The following is a 13,798-nucleotide window of genomic DNA, read 5'->3' as shown; positions in this document are numbered from 1 at the left end:
TTCCCTGGCAGAATAACAAGGTCTGTTTGTCTGTTTGTTTTCCCCTCCAGATCTCCATGCTGACTGTGGCAGACACCGTCAGGACGTGCTCACTTGACCAGTGCTATAAGACATTCCTGTCTCCAGCCACCAGTGAGACAAAAAGGAAAATGTCCACCTTCGTCAGCAGTGTCAAGTCTTTGGACAGCCCTACCCAGCACGCGGTGGGATTTCAAAAGGCATTTCAGCTGATTCGAAGCACCAACAATAGCACCAAGTTCCAAGCAAGTAAGTGCCTTTGCTCACTAATAAATTAGTGGCTCATAAACTAACAGATAGAGGATGGCAATAGAAATATATTGTAAATTGATCACATAACTATGTCTAGAGGGATTTTTTTCTAAATTGACGGGATAAAATTTTCTTGTGTTGTCATAATGGTCATCTAATACTAGGATCTTGCTAGATTTTCTCATCTTTTCCAATCAAAGGTACTCAGTCTGCACGATTTCTTTACTCCCTGAGCCTCTTCTTCCTGCGCCTTTATTAGGAACATATCCCCGTTTATTTCCCAGGAGAATATCCACATCCTTTTTGATGCTAATTGTCAGCCTCTCCTCCTCAGTGACTTAGAGTGGCTGTCTGCTTGTGCGCATGTGCTCAGAAACGGGGCAGCCGGAATTCTTGCCTCGATCCTTCCTTCTTCTAACCAGCTGTCATTTAGATGAGCACAGCCCTTCAGATGTACAAAGGCACTCTAATTTAATTTTCATGTGTTAAAGAAAATCTGGAATTAGGATGCATGCTAAAGTAAAGGGAAGGATATTTGAAATAAGATACATGCTTTGAAACTACTGAAAGGAATCTATGTCATTTTCTCTTTTATATTCGAAAATCTGTTTGTAGGTTGTTTTTTTCAATGAACATATCCTATTGAGATAAACTTAAAGAATATATTTTCAAGCTCTTCAGTGTGTCTGCATTAAAACTAAGACCACATTGATAAATGCACAACTTAGTGCCTGGCACATGGTGGGCCCTTGAAAGACAGAAGCTACTGTAATTATTACAGCTAATGATGGTAAATGGCGTATCAGTTTTACGTTTCTGTGTATTGTTATCTCACAGTTTATTGTCTCACAGTTTCCGTGGGTCAGGAGTCCATGAGTTGCTGAGCCGCTTCTCTGTTTAGGACTGCACAAGGCTGCATTCTAGGTGTCAGCCAAGTCTGTGGATTCTTTGAGGGTCGGAGTCCTCTTCCAAGCTCAATGGTTGGCAGAATTCATTTCTTTGCAATTGTGAAACGCATGTCTACTTGTTTCTTCAAGGCCAGGAGGAGAGCATCTTTTTTTTAAGCCCCTGACTTCGGGGAAGGCTTGGACCCTCCTTTAAAGGCCTTGTCTAACCTAATCAGGCTTACTCTCCCTTTTGATTTAAACAGATTACTCTCCCTCATGGTTAGCTTATTAAGACCTTCATTACGTCCGCAGAATCCCTCCATGTTTGCCAAATATATAGCACAGTCACAAGAATGATATCCCATCACGTTAGCCATATTCTATTGGCCAGAAGCAAATTACTGGTCATGCCCACACTCAAGAGGAGGGAGTCATACAAGGGTGGGGGTCATTGGGGTCATCTTAGAATTTTGCCTGCCAGCCTTGGCAAGCACCAGCTATCCACAGACCAATATTACAGGATGGCTGAGTGTAAAGTTGTCCATAGTTCAAGAAGGCCAAAGGATAAGGCTGACCTCTCAAGTATTCAAGACAGATTGGCTAGTTGGTCAATGCCATTCACCTGTGCATGCCGTTTACCAGCTGCCATCCGGCTGTCGGCATTCCTCACCAGATGTGCTCTTTTTACTTGATTCTTCAGCCATCAAACCATCTTTAGAGATGAAGTCCGATTTCGATGATTATTACACTGTTTAAGTAATGAAGAGATCTGTTACACTGGCAGCAGCCAGGCAATGAGTGTGTCAGGTGAGCTCGAGGTAAGGCAATGAGGATTGTGTGGGGAGCACAGGAAGCTAGAGGGCGCATGCTCTATCAAGGAGGCAGCCGCTGTCCTGTTCAGCCTCTCGTTGCCTTGCAGGAACGCCTATCCAGTGTTGCCAGATATTCTGTTTTAAGAGAAGCCAGAAATCTGGATCTTTATGTGAAACCCCTTCATTTTCAAATGTTGTCATTTGTTCCAGCTTTAAAACTGTGAATAGAGACCTCATTAAACCTCTTCTTACAAACCTTCCTGCCCTGCACATTAGCAGAAGACTGCTTTGACAGGAAACGTTTCTCCTTTGGGTTTGGGGGGTTTTTCTTAATGTTGGCGAGCAAAAACATGGAAAGAAGAGTGACCATCACAGATTTGGACACATTTTGATGTCTTTTTTCTAAATGCTCAGAGGAGTCTTTTTTAGGCCAAGTAAGATGTGTCTAAAGTTTAGCTCACAGACCTCCACTTTACAACTTCTACTGGCAGTTCAAAGAAAGAAGAACCCAAATTAGATTGCATAAAGAAACACATCAGGAATTAGTATTACCCAGTTTATTAAGGAGAGGTTTGAGCTGCTCTCCAGCAATGTTGCACAGTGGTTAAGTATGTGGGTTTTGAATTTCAACCAATGTGTGTTCAAATTCCTACTCTGAAATTTTTCTAAACTTGTGTGAATTATTTGATTTCTCCAGGTCTGGTTTCCCCATCTGCAAACTGGGTGTGATAATAAGATCCAGGGCTCCATCATAAATATTAAATAAATATTAGCTGTGGTTATTATGATATTCTGTTTCCTTCAAGACTTCTAGCTCTGGGGACTTCCCTGGCAGTCCAGTGGTTAAAGATTTTGCCTTCCAAGGCAGGGGGTACAGGTTCGGTCCCTGGTTGGGGAGCTAAGATCCCACATGCCTCGTGGCCAAAAAACCAAAACATAAAAAACGGAAGCAGTATTGTAACAAATTCAATAAAGACTTTAAAAATGGTCCACATTAAAAAATATATATATATATATATTTTTCTTTTTTAAAAAGAAAAAGCCTTCTAGCTCTGGCTAAAGGAGAGCGGATACCCTAGACATCCTAAGTTGACCCCAAGCCCAAAGACGGTCAAGGACCATTAGTAGCCTTGGCTACAGCATGGTGTGAGGGGTCTATGTACTCCTCATAGGAGCTTGTACTCTACATCATTACTTGTGTTCACTCCACAGGCAATTATTTAGCATCTGCTGTATACCTGGCACTGTTTGAAGGCAGTGGGATAGGATTATTCCAGTGAGGCTACCCTGTAGGGTTATTGTAAGGATTAGTCTGTGAATGACAGTAAGGTATCTGCCCCACATTGGTGGTCATATGAACAGAAGCCACATGGCATATATCATGGTGGCTTTGTCCTAATTTGCTTTGTACTAATCAGAAAATCTAAAACTTTTATCCAGTGCTGGCTCTTTTTCAATCCCACGGTAGATCTGTAACTGATACCATCGACACATTTGGATTGTTTGTTCTGGGTTTGTCTGGGGGATAACTGGTTGGGGAGGGTCATTTTGTAGCAGAAGGAATAAGATGGCTGGGAGTGGGAATCTAATGGCATGGGCAAAGCCCAAATTTGACTTGTTCTCCCCCCTTTGATACTGACCCCAAGGAATGCTAGTGGCTTAGACAGGGACTTGTCAAACGGAGAGGGTTGCATTTTCTTCCAGGTACATGCTATGTCTTTGCCCTGCCCCAAGTCCCTATAATTACTCATCCCTAACATTACTAACCACAAGGCTTAATGTTCCCATGAGCGACTAGAGAGGGGATATCCTAGCAAGTAAAAAAATAAATCAGACCAAATTTGGCAGGTCTGATACCTAAAAATAGAAAAATAACTCAATTTTGCCTAAGAATAGGGCAGGAGTAGTCAGTGGCTGGGCAGAGACAGTGAGGATGCTTGCAGAGTGTATGTCTTATTGTTGGGACGGAAAGAAAATACGCTTGGCGACTAAAGGAGCTGCAGGCTGCAGGCCCTTCTGGTTTTCCAGTTGTGGACCTGTGCCTAAAACCAGCTCTCAGTGACAGCGTGTTTTATCCAGAATCATAAAGCCAAGTAAGAAAATTCAAGAGTTCATTTTAGGTCAGTCTTGTAGGTGTCCAGGAATTTATCACACATAAATGACAGACCACAGGGCGATGGTTTGTTAGCTTCATGGTATATCTGTATTCTACCTGCTAGGGTCAAGTAGTATTTTCCAGTCTGAAGCTTAAGTGAGCTGTTTAGCATCCTAAAAAAAATAATTTACAGGACTGTATTTTCAACACTGGAAAAAGATTGACATCTAGTTTAAGACAGGGATATTCCCTAGCTTATGATATTTTTATACATCAGCTTTCATATCTTAATTTCTGATGAAAAAATATGTAATTTAAATTTGCAGTTAATATTTATTAGAGAATTGTTCAAGCATCAAAATTAGCTTTAAGACTTGCTTATATATTAAGTCTTAGTAGTAATTATTCAATTCTGCATAGTACAGGATGTTGCAGTGTCTAAAATGGAAATTTACAAACGGAAGAAAATTCTATCATTGTACCCTCATAATTGTTAGGATAATTTTTTAAATTATCTGTTCCTGGGTAGTAAATTACCCAACACTCACTGGCTTAAGGCAATAAACATTTATTATCTCAGTGTCTGTAGGTCAGGAATCTGGGCACAGCATGGTTGGGTGCCTCTGGCTAAAGGTATCTCATGAGGTTGCAGTTAAACTGTTGTCCACAGCTGCTGTCATCTCATAGTTCAACTTGAGAAAGGTCTGCTTCTAAGTTCACTGACATGGTTGCTGGCAGATTCGATTCTGAAGGCCTCAGTACCTTGCCTCTCCATGGGATAGCTCACAACATGCTCTCTGGCTTCCCCGAGAGAGAGCACACAGGTGGAAGCCACTGTCTTTCTGTAACCTAATCCATCTCTTGACACCCTGTGACCTCTGCTGCATTCGGTTCACAAGAAGCCGGTCATTAAATCTAGTCCACATTCAAAGGGAGACCACACAGGGATGTGAATATCAGGAAGTGAAATCGTTGGGGGACCAACCTGGAGGTTGCCTACCCCAGTAACTATAAAGCAATCTCAGATAAATGACAACCATAAAAACCTGAAGAATTAAGCATATAGCATATCAATCATTATTTCTCAATAAAAAGGTAAACGTCTGTGTAGGTTGTCTTAAAAATAGATATTGAATCAGCGAATCTCAGATTAAAAAGACAGTATAAAAATCCAGCTGGCTTACTTCTCTTCCTCCATTAAAGCCATCATTCAGCCTCTGCATCTTTAGTGGTAGGAAATGCACCACTTTTATTTTTGAGTAAATCCACTTGAAAGAAGTTTTCACCCTGAGCTAAAATGACTTCCCAATCATTAGCCCTGGTTGGAGAGTCAATTTACTCTAGAGTCATAGGTGCTACTTCAGGCCAATGCGAGGGTTTCGTTTTTGTTTTGTTTGTGTTGAGGTTCCTTTCTTTTCTCTTTTATCCTCTATTTACCATCACCCTTTGGGCTTTCACTCTTTTTTGAAACTATAATTGACCCTTTTTTTTTTAATGTTCTTTTTCTTTTTTACATTTAATTTTTATTTATTTATTTATTTTTTGGCTACATTGGGCCAAAAAATAAATTTTTTGGCTGCGTGCAGGCTTTCTCTAGTTGCAGCGAGCGGGGGCTACTCTTTGTTGTGGTGCACGGGCTTCTCATTGCAGTGGCTTCTCTTGTGGAGCACAGGCTCGAGGTGCATGGGCCTCAGTAGTTGCAGCCTGCGGGCTCAGTAGTTGCAGCATGTGGGCTCAGTAGTTGTGGCTCGCGGGCTTAGTTGCTCCGTGGCACGTGGGATCTTCCCGGACCAAGGATCGAACCTGTGGCCCCTGCATTAGCAGGCAGATTCTTAACCACTGTGCCACCAGGGAAGTCTGACTTTCACTCTTAAATTAACCAGTTGATCCTCACAGCAACCCTGTGAAATAAATACTGTCATTATCCCCATGTTGTTGTAGATAAGGACATTTAGGTGTAGAAAGGTTAGGAAATCTGCCTGAAACAATCCAGACACAGCTTGAAAGTGGCACAGCTGGGATGTGAACACAAGCAACCGGGCTCCTATGTCCATGCTTTTATTGCTCTCCTACACTGGTGAGTTTTAAAACAAAAATGTTTTTGGCATTACCTGGCATAGAGACAGATAACCTTACATGTCTCAGGCATCCTTGGCAGAACCACCATTTTAAAGCCTAGTTCTGGGACTTTCCTGGTGGTCCAGTGGTTAAGACTCCACGCTACCAATGCAGGGGGCCTGGGTTCGATTTCTGGTCAGGGAACTAGATCCCACATGCCACAACTAAAAGATCCTGCATGCCGCAACTAAAGATCCCACGTACCTCAATGAAGATCCCTCATGCAGCAACAAAGAGTCCGTGTGCTGCAACTAAGACCCAGCAGAGCCAAACAAAAATAAATAATTTTTTTTTTGTAAAACTTAGTCCCCCAAAAAATGTGTGTTCCTGGGGAAAACCCTGAGACACTAAGGAAAAGGTAAATCAGGTTCTGAATCCTCCATTTCAGAAGGCAGGAAAGATGTCCCTTTAGGATGGCTAAATTACCACAACCATAGATGCCTAAAGGAACACACCTTCTTCAATCTGGTAAACTCATTAGGAACATCTCCTTACCTGACACTGGGTAAATGAGGCCTCGTGGCCCACCACGGGCAGGATGAAAGAGCAGCGGAGGCAAGAAGACGAAAGCCCGGCATCAGACGGGCGGGAGTAGGAACGGTGGACCGGGCAGGTCCTCAAGGCAGGAAAGCCCAGTGAAAGAGAAACTGAGTAGCTGCCTTTAGCCAGACTCCGATGTAACATTCAGTTTGCATGTTTTTGTTTAGATACAGACATGGTCATCATTTACCTGTCTGCTGGCATTACATCAAAGGACTCTTCAGAAGAAGATAAAAAGGCGACTCTCCGTGTCATCAGTGAAGAAAATAGCTTTCTAAACAACTCCGTAATGATTCTCACCTACGCCCTCATGAACGGTAGGTAGTGTTTCGAGATTCTTTTCTTTCAGATGAAAGTTCTGTCTACGTGCATGCTGCTTTCAAAAAAAATAACGAAGAACCATCACAGGGTGCTTTGATGAAGGGTATAAGAAGCAGATTCCTTCCCAAGCCTGTCTTTCTCTACCTCCCATGGGTACTCAGGGTGTGTGTTAGGATGTCCCTGTCTCTACATCTCTCTCTCTCCGGCCAGCTGCTCATTTCTAAACCATCACCAGTTATGTGGTCTTGCACAAGATTCTGTACAGCTCCATTTTTTTCACTTCTCCTCATATTCTTGGATTTTGATACTGCATAGAGGTTATTAACTTATTTCATTGATTTAAGAGCAGGAAGCTGAAGTACTGACCTAGATTCTTCTGTATAACCAGGACTGTGAATATCACATTTCCCTGCGGAATCACTACCTGGAGCCTCTTGTGACACTTTCTTTACCTCCCCTTCCTTAGCTGTGTCATTGGAGATGAGAATTATCTACTTGACAGGGTTATTGTGAACCCCGACATACGGTAGGCACCCAGGATGGTGCCAGGCACTTGCTAGGTGCTCATCAAGGTTGATTGTGTTGCTATTAAATCAGACAATATGTGAGAGGGTTTAGTAAACTAGCAAATCTGAGGAAATACTCATTATTTTTCCTTCAGCAATTTAACCATCCTCCAGTCTGATGAAAGCCCAATTTTCCAGCCTCTCTGCTGTGTCATGTCCCTCCCACCTGTTAATACACAGCTCTTCGTCCTCTTCTTTGGGTCCCTTTTCCTCAGTGTTCAAAGTGGCCCCATTCTCTTGTTTTTAAGAGAGCATGTCTTGATCCAGCAACCCTTCCCACCTATGGGCTTTTATCTCCCCTATCCACTTTCAGATTTCCATGCAGAACCAGGTGGCTTTAGGGACACTGGTTCTCATATTTTAATGGGATAAGGATATATTAGAGACTCATTTTTTTAAATGCAGACTCCCAGGCAGTATCTACAAATTTGTACTCAGACCCTCTTAGATGGGGTCCAGGAATCTGTGTTTTGGCCAGCATGATTTTTTTGCAGATATTTTTGTGGACTGCATACACATGGAGGAACACAGGGGATGGTGTCTAGATGTTCTCAGTTTCAGTCTCCATTTGCTAGCCATGTGGCTTATGGCAAATTACTTAATCTCTTGAGGGCCTCAGTTTTATCTGTAAAATGAAAAGAACAAAGTCTTCATAGGATTGCTGTGATAATAAATATACAAGATATGTTGTGTTTATCGAGCATGTGCCATATACAACATAGTGCACTGAGGTCCTAGAGCTGTAGTACACAAAATCTCTTTTTGTCTTCAGGAAGCCCTTGACCCAGTGAAGAAGACAGACAAGGCAGATGAATTAAATGCAATAGGACAGGAGTAAGGAAACATAAAAGGAAGTGATCATGTCTTTTCCATTCAATTTGAAGGTCTTCCCAGGCAGATACTGAGTAAAGAAATTTTCTTGCTGTCACCCATCTCTTCACTGTACCTACATCTTCCCACTGGAGTATCTTGTGCTCTTGCTGTGCCCCTGATAATTCCATTCTTTGAAACTTCTGGTTACTTCCCTCTAACTATTCGCATCTTTTCTCTTTCTCCCCCTTAATCTAGCCTGAAATATGTCCTCATTGCAAGTTTTCCACCTCTCTGAGAGATATCTCTGAACATTGTTCACGAGGGTTGACACATTCCCTTAACTCTGTCATAGGGAAGGAGAGTCACTATGAAAATTTTGGTACAACATATTATCAGAATAAGAGTGTATACTGTTGGTGGGAATGTAAATTGGTACAGCCACTATGGAAAACAATATGGAAGTTCCTTAAAAAACTAAGACTTGTGCTACCATATGATCTAGCAATCCCACCCCTAGGTTTATATCTGGAAAAGACAAAAACTCTAATTCACGAAGATACATGCACCCCAATGTTCATAGCAGCGCTATTTATAATAGCCAAGACATGGAAACAACCCAAGTGCCCATCAACAGATGATTAGTTTAAGAAGATGTGGTGTAATATATATGGAATCTAAAAAAAAAAAAAAAAAAAGGTTCTGAAGAACCTAGGGGCAGGACAGGAATAAAGACGTAGAGAATGGACTTGAGGACATAGAGAGGGGGAAGGGTAAGCTGGGACAAAGTGAGAGAGTGGCATGGACATATATACACTACCAAATGTAAAATAGATAGCTAGTGGGAAGCAGCTGCATAGCACAGGGAGATCAGCTCGGTGCTTTGTGACCACCTAGAGCGGTGGGATAGGGAGGGTGGGAGGGAGAGGCAAGAGGGAAGAGATATGGGGATATATGTATATGTATACATATATATATATGTATATAGCTGATTCACTTTGTTATACAGCAGAAACTAACGCACCATTGTAAAGCAATTATACTCCAATAAAGATGTTTAAAAGAAAAAAAAGATTTGGTGTATATATACAATGGAATATTTCTCAGCCATAAAAAAGAATGAAATATTGTTATTTGCAGCAACATGGATGAACCTAGAGAATATTATACTAAGTGAAGTAGTCAGACAAAGAAAGACAAATATGAGATCACTTATGTGTAGAATCTTAAAAAATACAAAATTATACATATATATTATGTATTATATATATAATACATATCTATATATAAAACAGAAACAGACTCACAGACATAGAAAACACACCAAAGGGGAAAGGGCTTGGTGGGGAAGGATAAATTAGGAGTATGGGATTAGCAAATAGAAACTACTATACATAAAATAGATAAGCAACAAGGATTTACTATATAACACAGGGAACTATATTAATGAATATTGTTATTCATTAATGGAATAACAATATTCATAATATTCATAATTCAAAACAATATTCATAATAATGGAAAATAATCTGAAAAATATATATGTATATAACTGAATCACGTTGCTGTACCCCTGAAACCAGCACAATATTGTAAATCAACTATACTCCAATGAAAAAAAGAAGAGTGTACACAATTATGGGGGGAAACTGGAAGAGTAAAGATGCAAAAAGAGGAAATGACAACTCAAAGGTTATTAACCAGCTCTGGTCTGGGTGAACAAGTTGGAACTTGCAGGGATTTCTGGAGGCTAGGAACACGGAAGACTGCTTAGGAGGTCTGGTGTAGAAGTCTATGAGAGGTTGTTGGCTCTTCATGGCCGCTACCCCTGTGAATTCTCAGTGAAGCATCTGGAGTGGAGTTGCGCTTGGTGAGTATGCCAGCAGCTGGGAAAGGGAACTGAACACAGAGCAGAAGAGTGGGACGGACTGGAACATTCTGGTTCCTCTATGTCTGTCTCTTAACATCTCTCTCTTCACCTCTTAAATCTTACAACACTTCACTTTTGGCCACCTTTAACCTGGAAGCATAGAAGAAAGGGGATTGTGGGAAATGTAGTTTCCAGCATGACCACATTGATGATAGAATAATCCAGTCTGCCACCGTACTGACTCTACTGCCACCCCTGCATAACATTTCATGATGGAGTGACATAAAAAAATGGAGTGATATAAAGTAACCCAATCTTTGATATCCTTTACTGTGCTTCTTTGTCTAGTAGATGTTCCTGTTTGTTACTTTTCTTGTACATTTTGAAAGAGCTGTGCAGTGCATGACAAAGAAAGGAAATGTGTTTATTGCCTTGAAGTTGCCTCCTTTTATCATTCGCCCCTGTGAGTTTATCAAGGGTGTAAGATCAGGGATCGATCACATCTTCTGTGTTGTCTTTTACTCCCAGACATGGGAGGTAAGTGTCTTTTACCACTCACCTCCCATGTGAATTCTGTGTCAAGCAAAGGCAACAATAATCTGATGCAAACTTTCCTTTAGCATTGTCTGAGTGGAGCAAAATCCAAAGTATTTACATACAGCGTGTGAAGAAAGAAATTATATCCATTAGATCTTGCCGTGACTTTAGAAATGGACTTACAAGGCTAGAAGTATATACACTTCCTATTTAGAAATGATAAAGCCACTTAAGGTAGGTGAACCATGAACTCTTCAGATTTTTTTAATGACTAAGCAGTTCAAGAACATGAGGCAAAACCTTTTTAAAACTCATTGGTAGAATCTCAGTAGTGACTGAAATCATTTGAATTTGTTTACAATGGTACCCATATGGGACCAGTTACTAATCCTTTTGACTGTGTTCCAACAATAGCAAACCAAAATTTTAAAAAAGGTTTATTAAATTTATTTTTGTGCTATAGATTACAGATGTTGTAGAACAATTCAGCCCAGTATGCCTGAATCTTTTACAAAAATTTTAAAACTCTAAACATAAAAAAAGTATACTAAATAAATCAAATCCAGTATTATCCTAACAATATAAAGCATGAAAACATTTGTAATTAAAATGAGCTTAAAGAAACAGCGTTTGGAGACACCACTCAATACAATCCGTAATTCTTTCATTTAGTTGCATGGGACTTTGACAAGTGTTTAACAGGCAAAGAGGTAAGAAATGAAATGGTAAACCTCTATCCTTTAAAACTCTTACAACTTCATCTACTAATTTAAATTAAATGCAAACTTGTTAATCATTACTTTTGCTTTCAAATATTAAATGCAGAACAATAATTTAAATTTTATAATTAAACTTTAAGGGAAGAACATCCTTGCTGGATGGGGTTCCTTTATTTACTCATGTGTTTTTCATCATTGCCTTTTGAAGAATTCCTTTGCCCTCTTGACTATTTGAGGAAAGATCACGCCTCCAGCTTTGTTCATCAGCAGGAACTGGTATCTGTGTCCTGAGTCCACACTGTCTCTGCAAAGACCCCATTAGCATTGCAAGACCTCGTCCAGACCCTTATTAGATCTAAATGGCAAAGTTATTCTATGGATATCCACTGTTTTGTTTTACATTGTCTTCCCTTGGCTTTTTATTTTAGATGGGGTGACTGGTTTGAAAGAGCTGGCTTTTCTGAGAGATCTTGCTGAACAGAACTCAGGGAAGTATGGCGTGCTGGACCGGACAGCCTTGCCTGTGATTAAGGGCAGCATGATGGTGCTGAACCAGCTGAGTAACCTGGAGACCACAGTTGGCAGGTTCTATACCAACCTTCCCAACCGGATGATTGATGAAGCTGTCTTTAGCCTCCCCTTCTCTGATGAGATGGGAGATGGTGAGTTTGGAGAAAGCTTCCTACTAAAGGAAGGGGGAAAGAAATGGGCAGGAGTCAAACAGTAACTTTTAAATGTTGTTCAGTACTTACCATGTGAGCATTAGGGAGTGTGGGCAGGCAAGGGAGTGGGCATCACTTTCTCTGGTCAGAGGATTGTGTAGCCTCCTGCCATTGGTCCAGTTAGCACTGTATTCTAGAGCAGAAATCCCCAGGCCTATTTCTTCCTCATTGCCCTAGCCTCAGTCAACGCAATGGGTACATCTACTAGGGAAGCTTTGTGAGGATTTCCCAATATCTAAAGGTTAGGGATTTTGGAACTAAAGAGTAACTTTGCATAGCAGATGGTAAATAAAAGTCAGAAGTGCTTGGAATTCGGCCTCAAAGGCAAGGCAACACAATGTCTGTCAAATAGATACAGGCTTGACATGGAGAGGATTTCAAATCCCACTCTACCACTTAGCTGTTGTCCTTGGTAATGTATTTAATCTTGTTAATTCACATCTGGTTATCTGTTCAAAATGTAATGACATCTTTCATGTAATAGTCTTTGAGTTATTAGGTTTATAAGATTACATTACTGCCCAGCATACCTCTCAATAATGATGGCCGCTGTTTATTTATTTATTATTTTACTTTTGTTGTTATTACTATTATTGTTATCACTATCCTGATGTCACAAGTTACCCATAATACGATGTTGGGTGTTTCAACTTCACATGATTAAACTTTTGGTCTTTAAAGTAGAAAAAATTGGGGCTTCCCTGGTGGCGCTGTGGTTGAGAGTCTGCCTACCGATGCAGGGGACACGGGTTCGAGCCCTGGTCTGGGAAGATCCCACATGCTGCGGAGCAACTAAGCCCGTGAGCCACAACTACTGAGCCTGCGCATCTGGAGCCTGTGCTCCGCAACAAGAGAGGCCGCGATAGTGAGAGGCCCACGCACCGCGATGAAGAGTGGCCCCCGCTTGCCACAACTAGAGAAAGCCCTCGCACAGAAACGAAGACCCAACACAGCCAAAAATAAATAAATAAATAAATTTAAAGTAGAAAAAATCTTATTTCCATCAAAGTAGTTGTGAAGATGAAATGCTCTAGTATATGTAAAGCATCTAGAACAATGCCAGGCCAACAGTATGTGCTCACTAAAAATACAGCTTTTTTTCTTTTCCTCTTCATATTCTTGCTTATCTTTTTCCCCCCACATCCTTCCCTCTCTTCTTTCTTGATAGCGAAGGTTGAAGAGGCAGCTAATGACTAGACAGACAGCATCACCATATGAGATCTTGTTTTTATGTTCCATTAACTAGGAATTTTCACAAATAGATATTCAGAGAAAACTCATGTATAAAAAGTAATAAGCCTTATAGAGACTGTGTTTTCTAGAAAGTAGGTAGACATGTTCTTTCTATAAGGAAGAAATATGGTAGCTACTGCTAACCTCAATTTTTTTATCCTTCCTAGTTCCGGCAGGGCCAACAGATGTGTATAGAGTAGAAACTCCCACCTTTAGATAAAGTTATTTCCTTTCGTAGGGAAATGTCAAGTCTTAAATGCGAGTGACCTTAATGCATTAACCAGCGTCACCGAGTGCC

The 13,798-nt window shown here is 40.8% G+C and overlaps 1 protein-coding gene across 3 annotated transcripts in view; it reads left to right on the top strand.

Annotated features, from left to right (window-relative positions):
- CACHD1 (cache domain containing 1) overlaps window positions 1–13,798 on the top strand; it is a 234,021-nt gene that overhangs the window by 156,741 nt on the left and 63,482 nt on the right. For all 3 annotated transcript variants that reach the window (XR_007471725.1, XM_033408976.2, XM_004281616.4), the window contains exons 7-9: window positions 51–267; window positions 6,890–7,039; window positions 11,974–12,207. Coding sequence is in view for 2 of the 3 variants with exons in the window: in XM_033408976.2 (XP_033264867.1) it covers window positions 51–267; window positions 6,890–7,039; window positions 11,974–12,207 (601 nt within the window). In the remaining variant the exon portion in view is untranslated. The remainder of the gene's footprint in view (window positions 1–50; window positions 268–6,889; window positions 7,040–11,973; window positions 12,208–13,798) is intronic.

This window comes from Orcinus orca, chromosome 1 (genome assembly GCF_937001465.1).
Source record: "Orcinus orca chromosome 1, mOrcOrc1.1, whole genome shotgun sequence".
NCBI lineage: Eukaryota > Metazoa > Chordata > Mammalia > Artiodactyla > Delphinidae > Orcinus > Orcinus orca.
The sequence above is the reverse complement of the archived record's forward strand: the minus strand, read 5'-3'. Positions and strand labels throughout refer to the sequence as shown.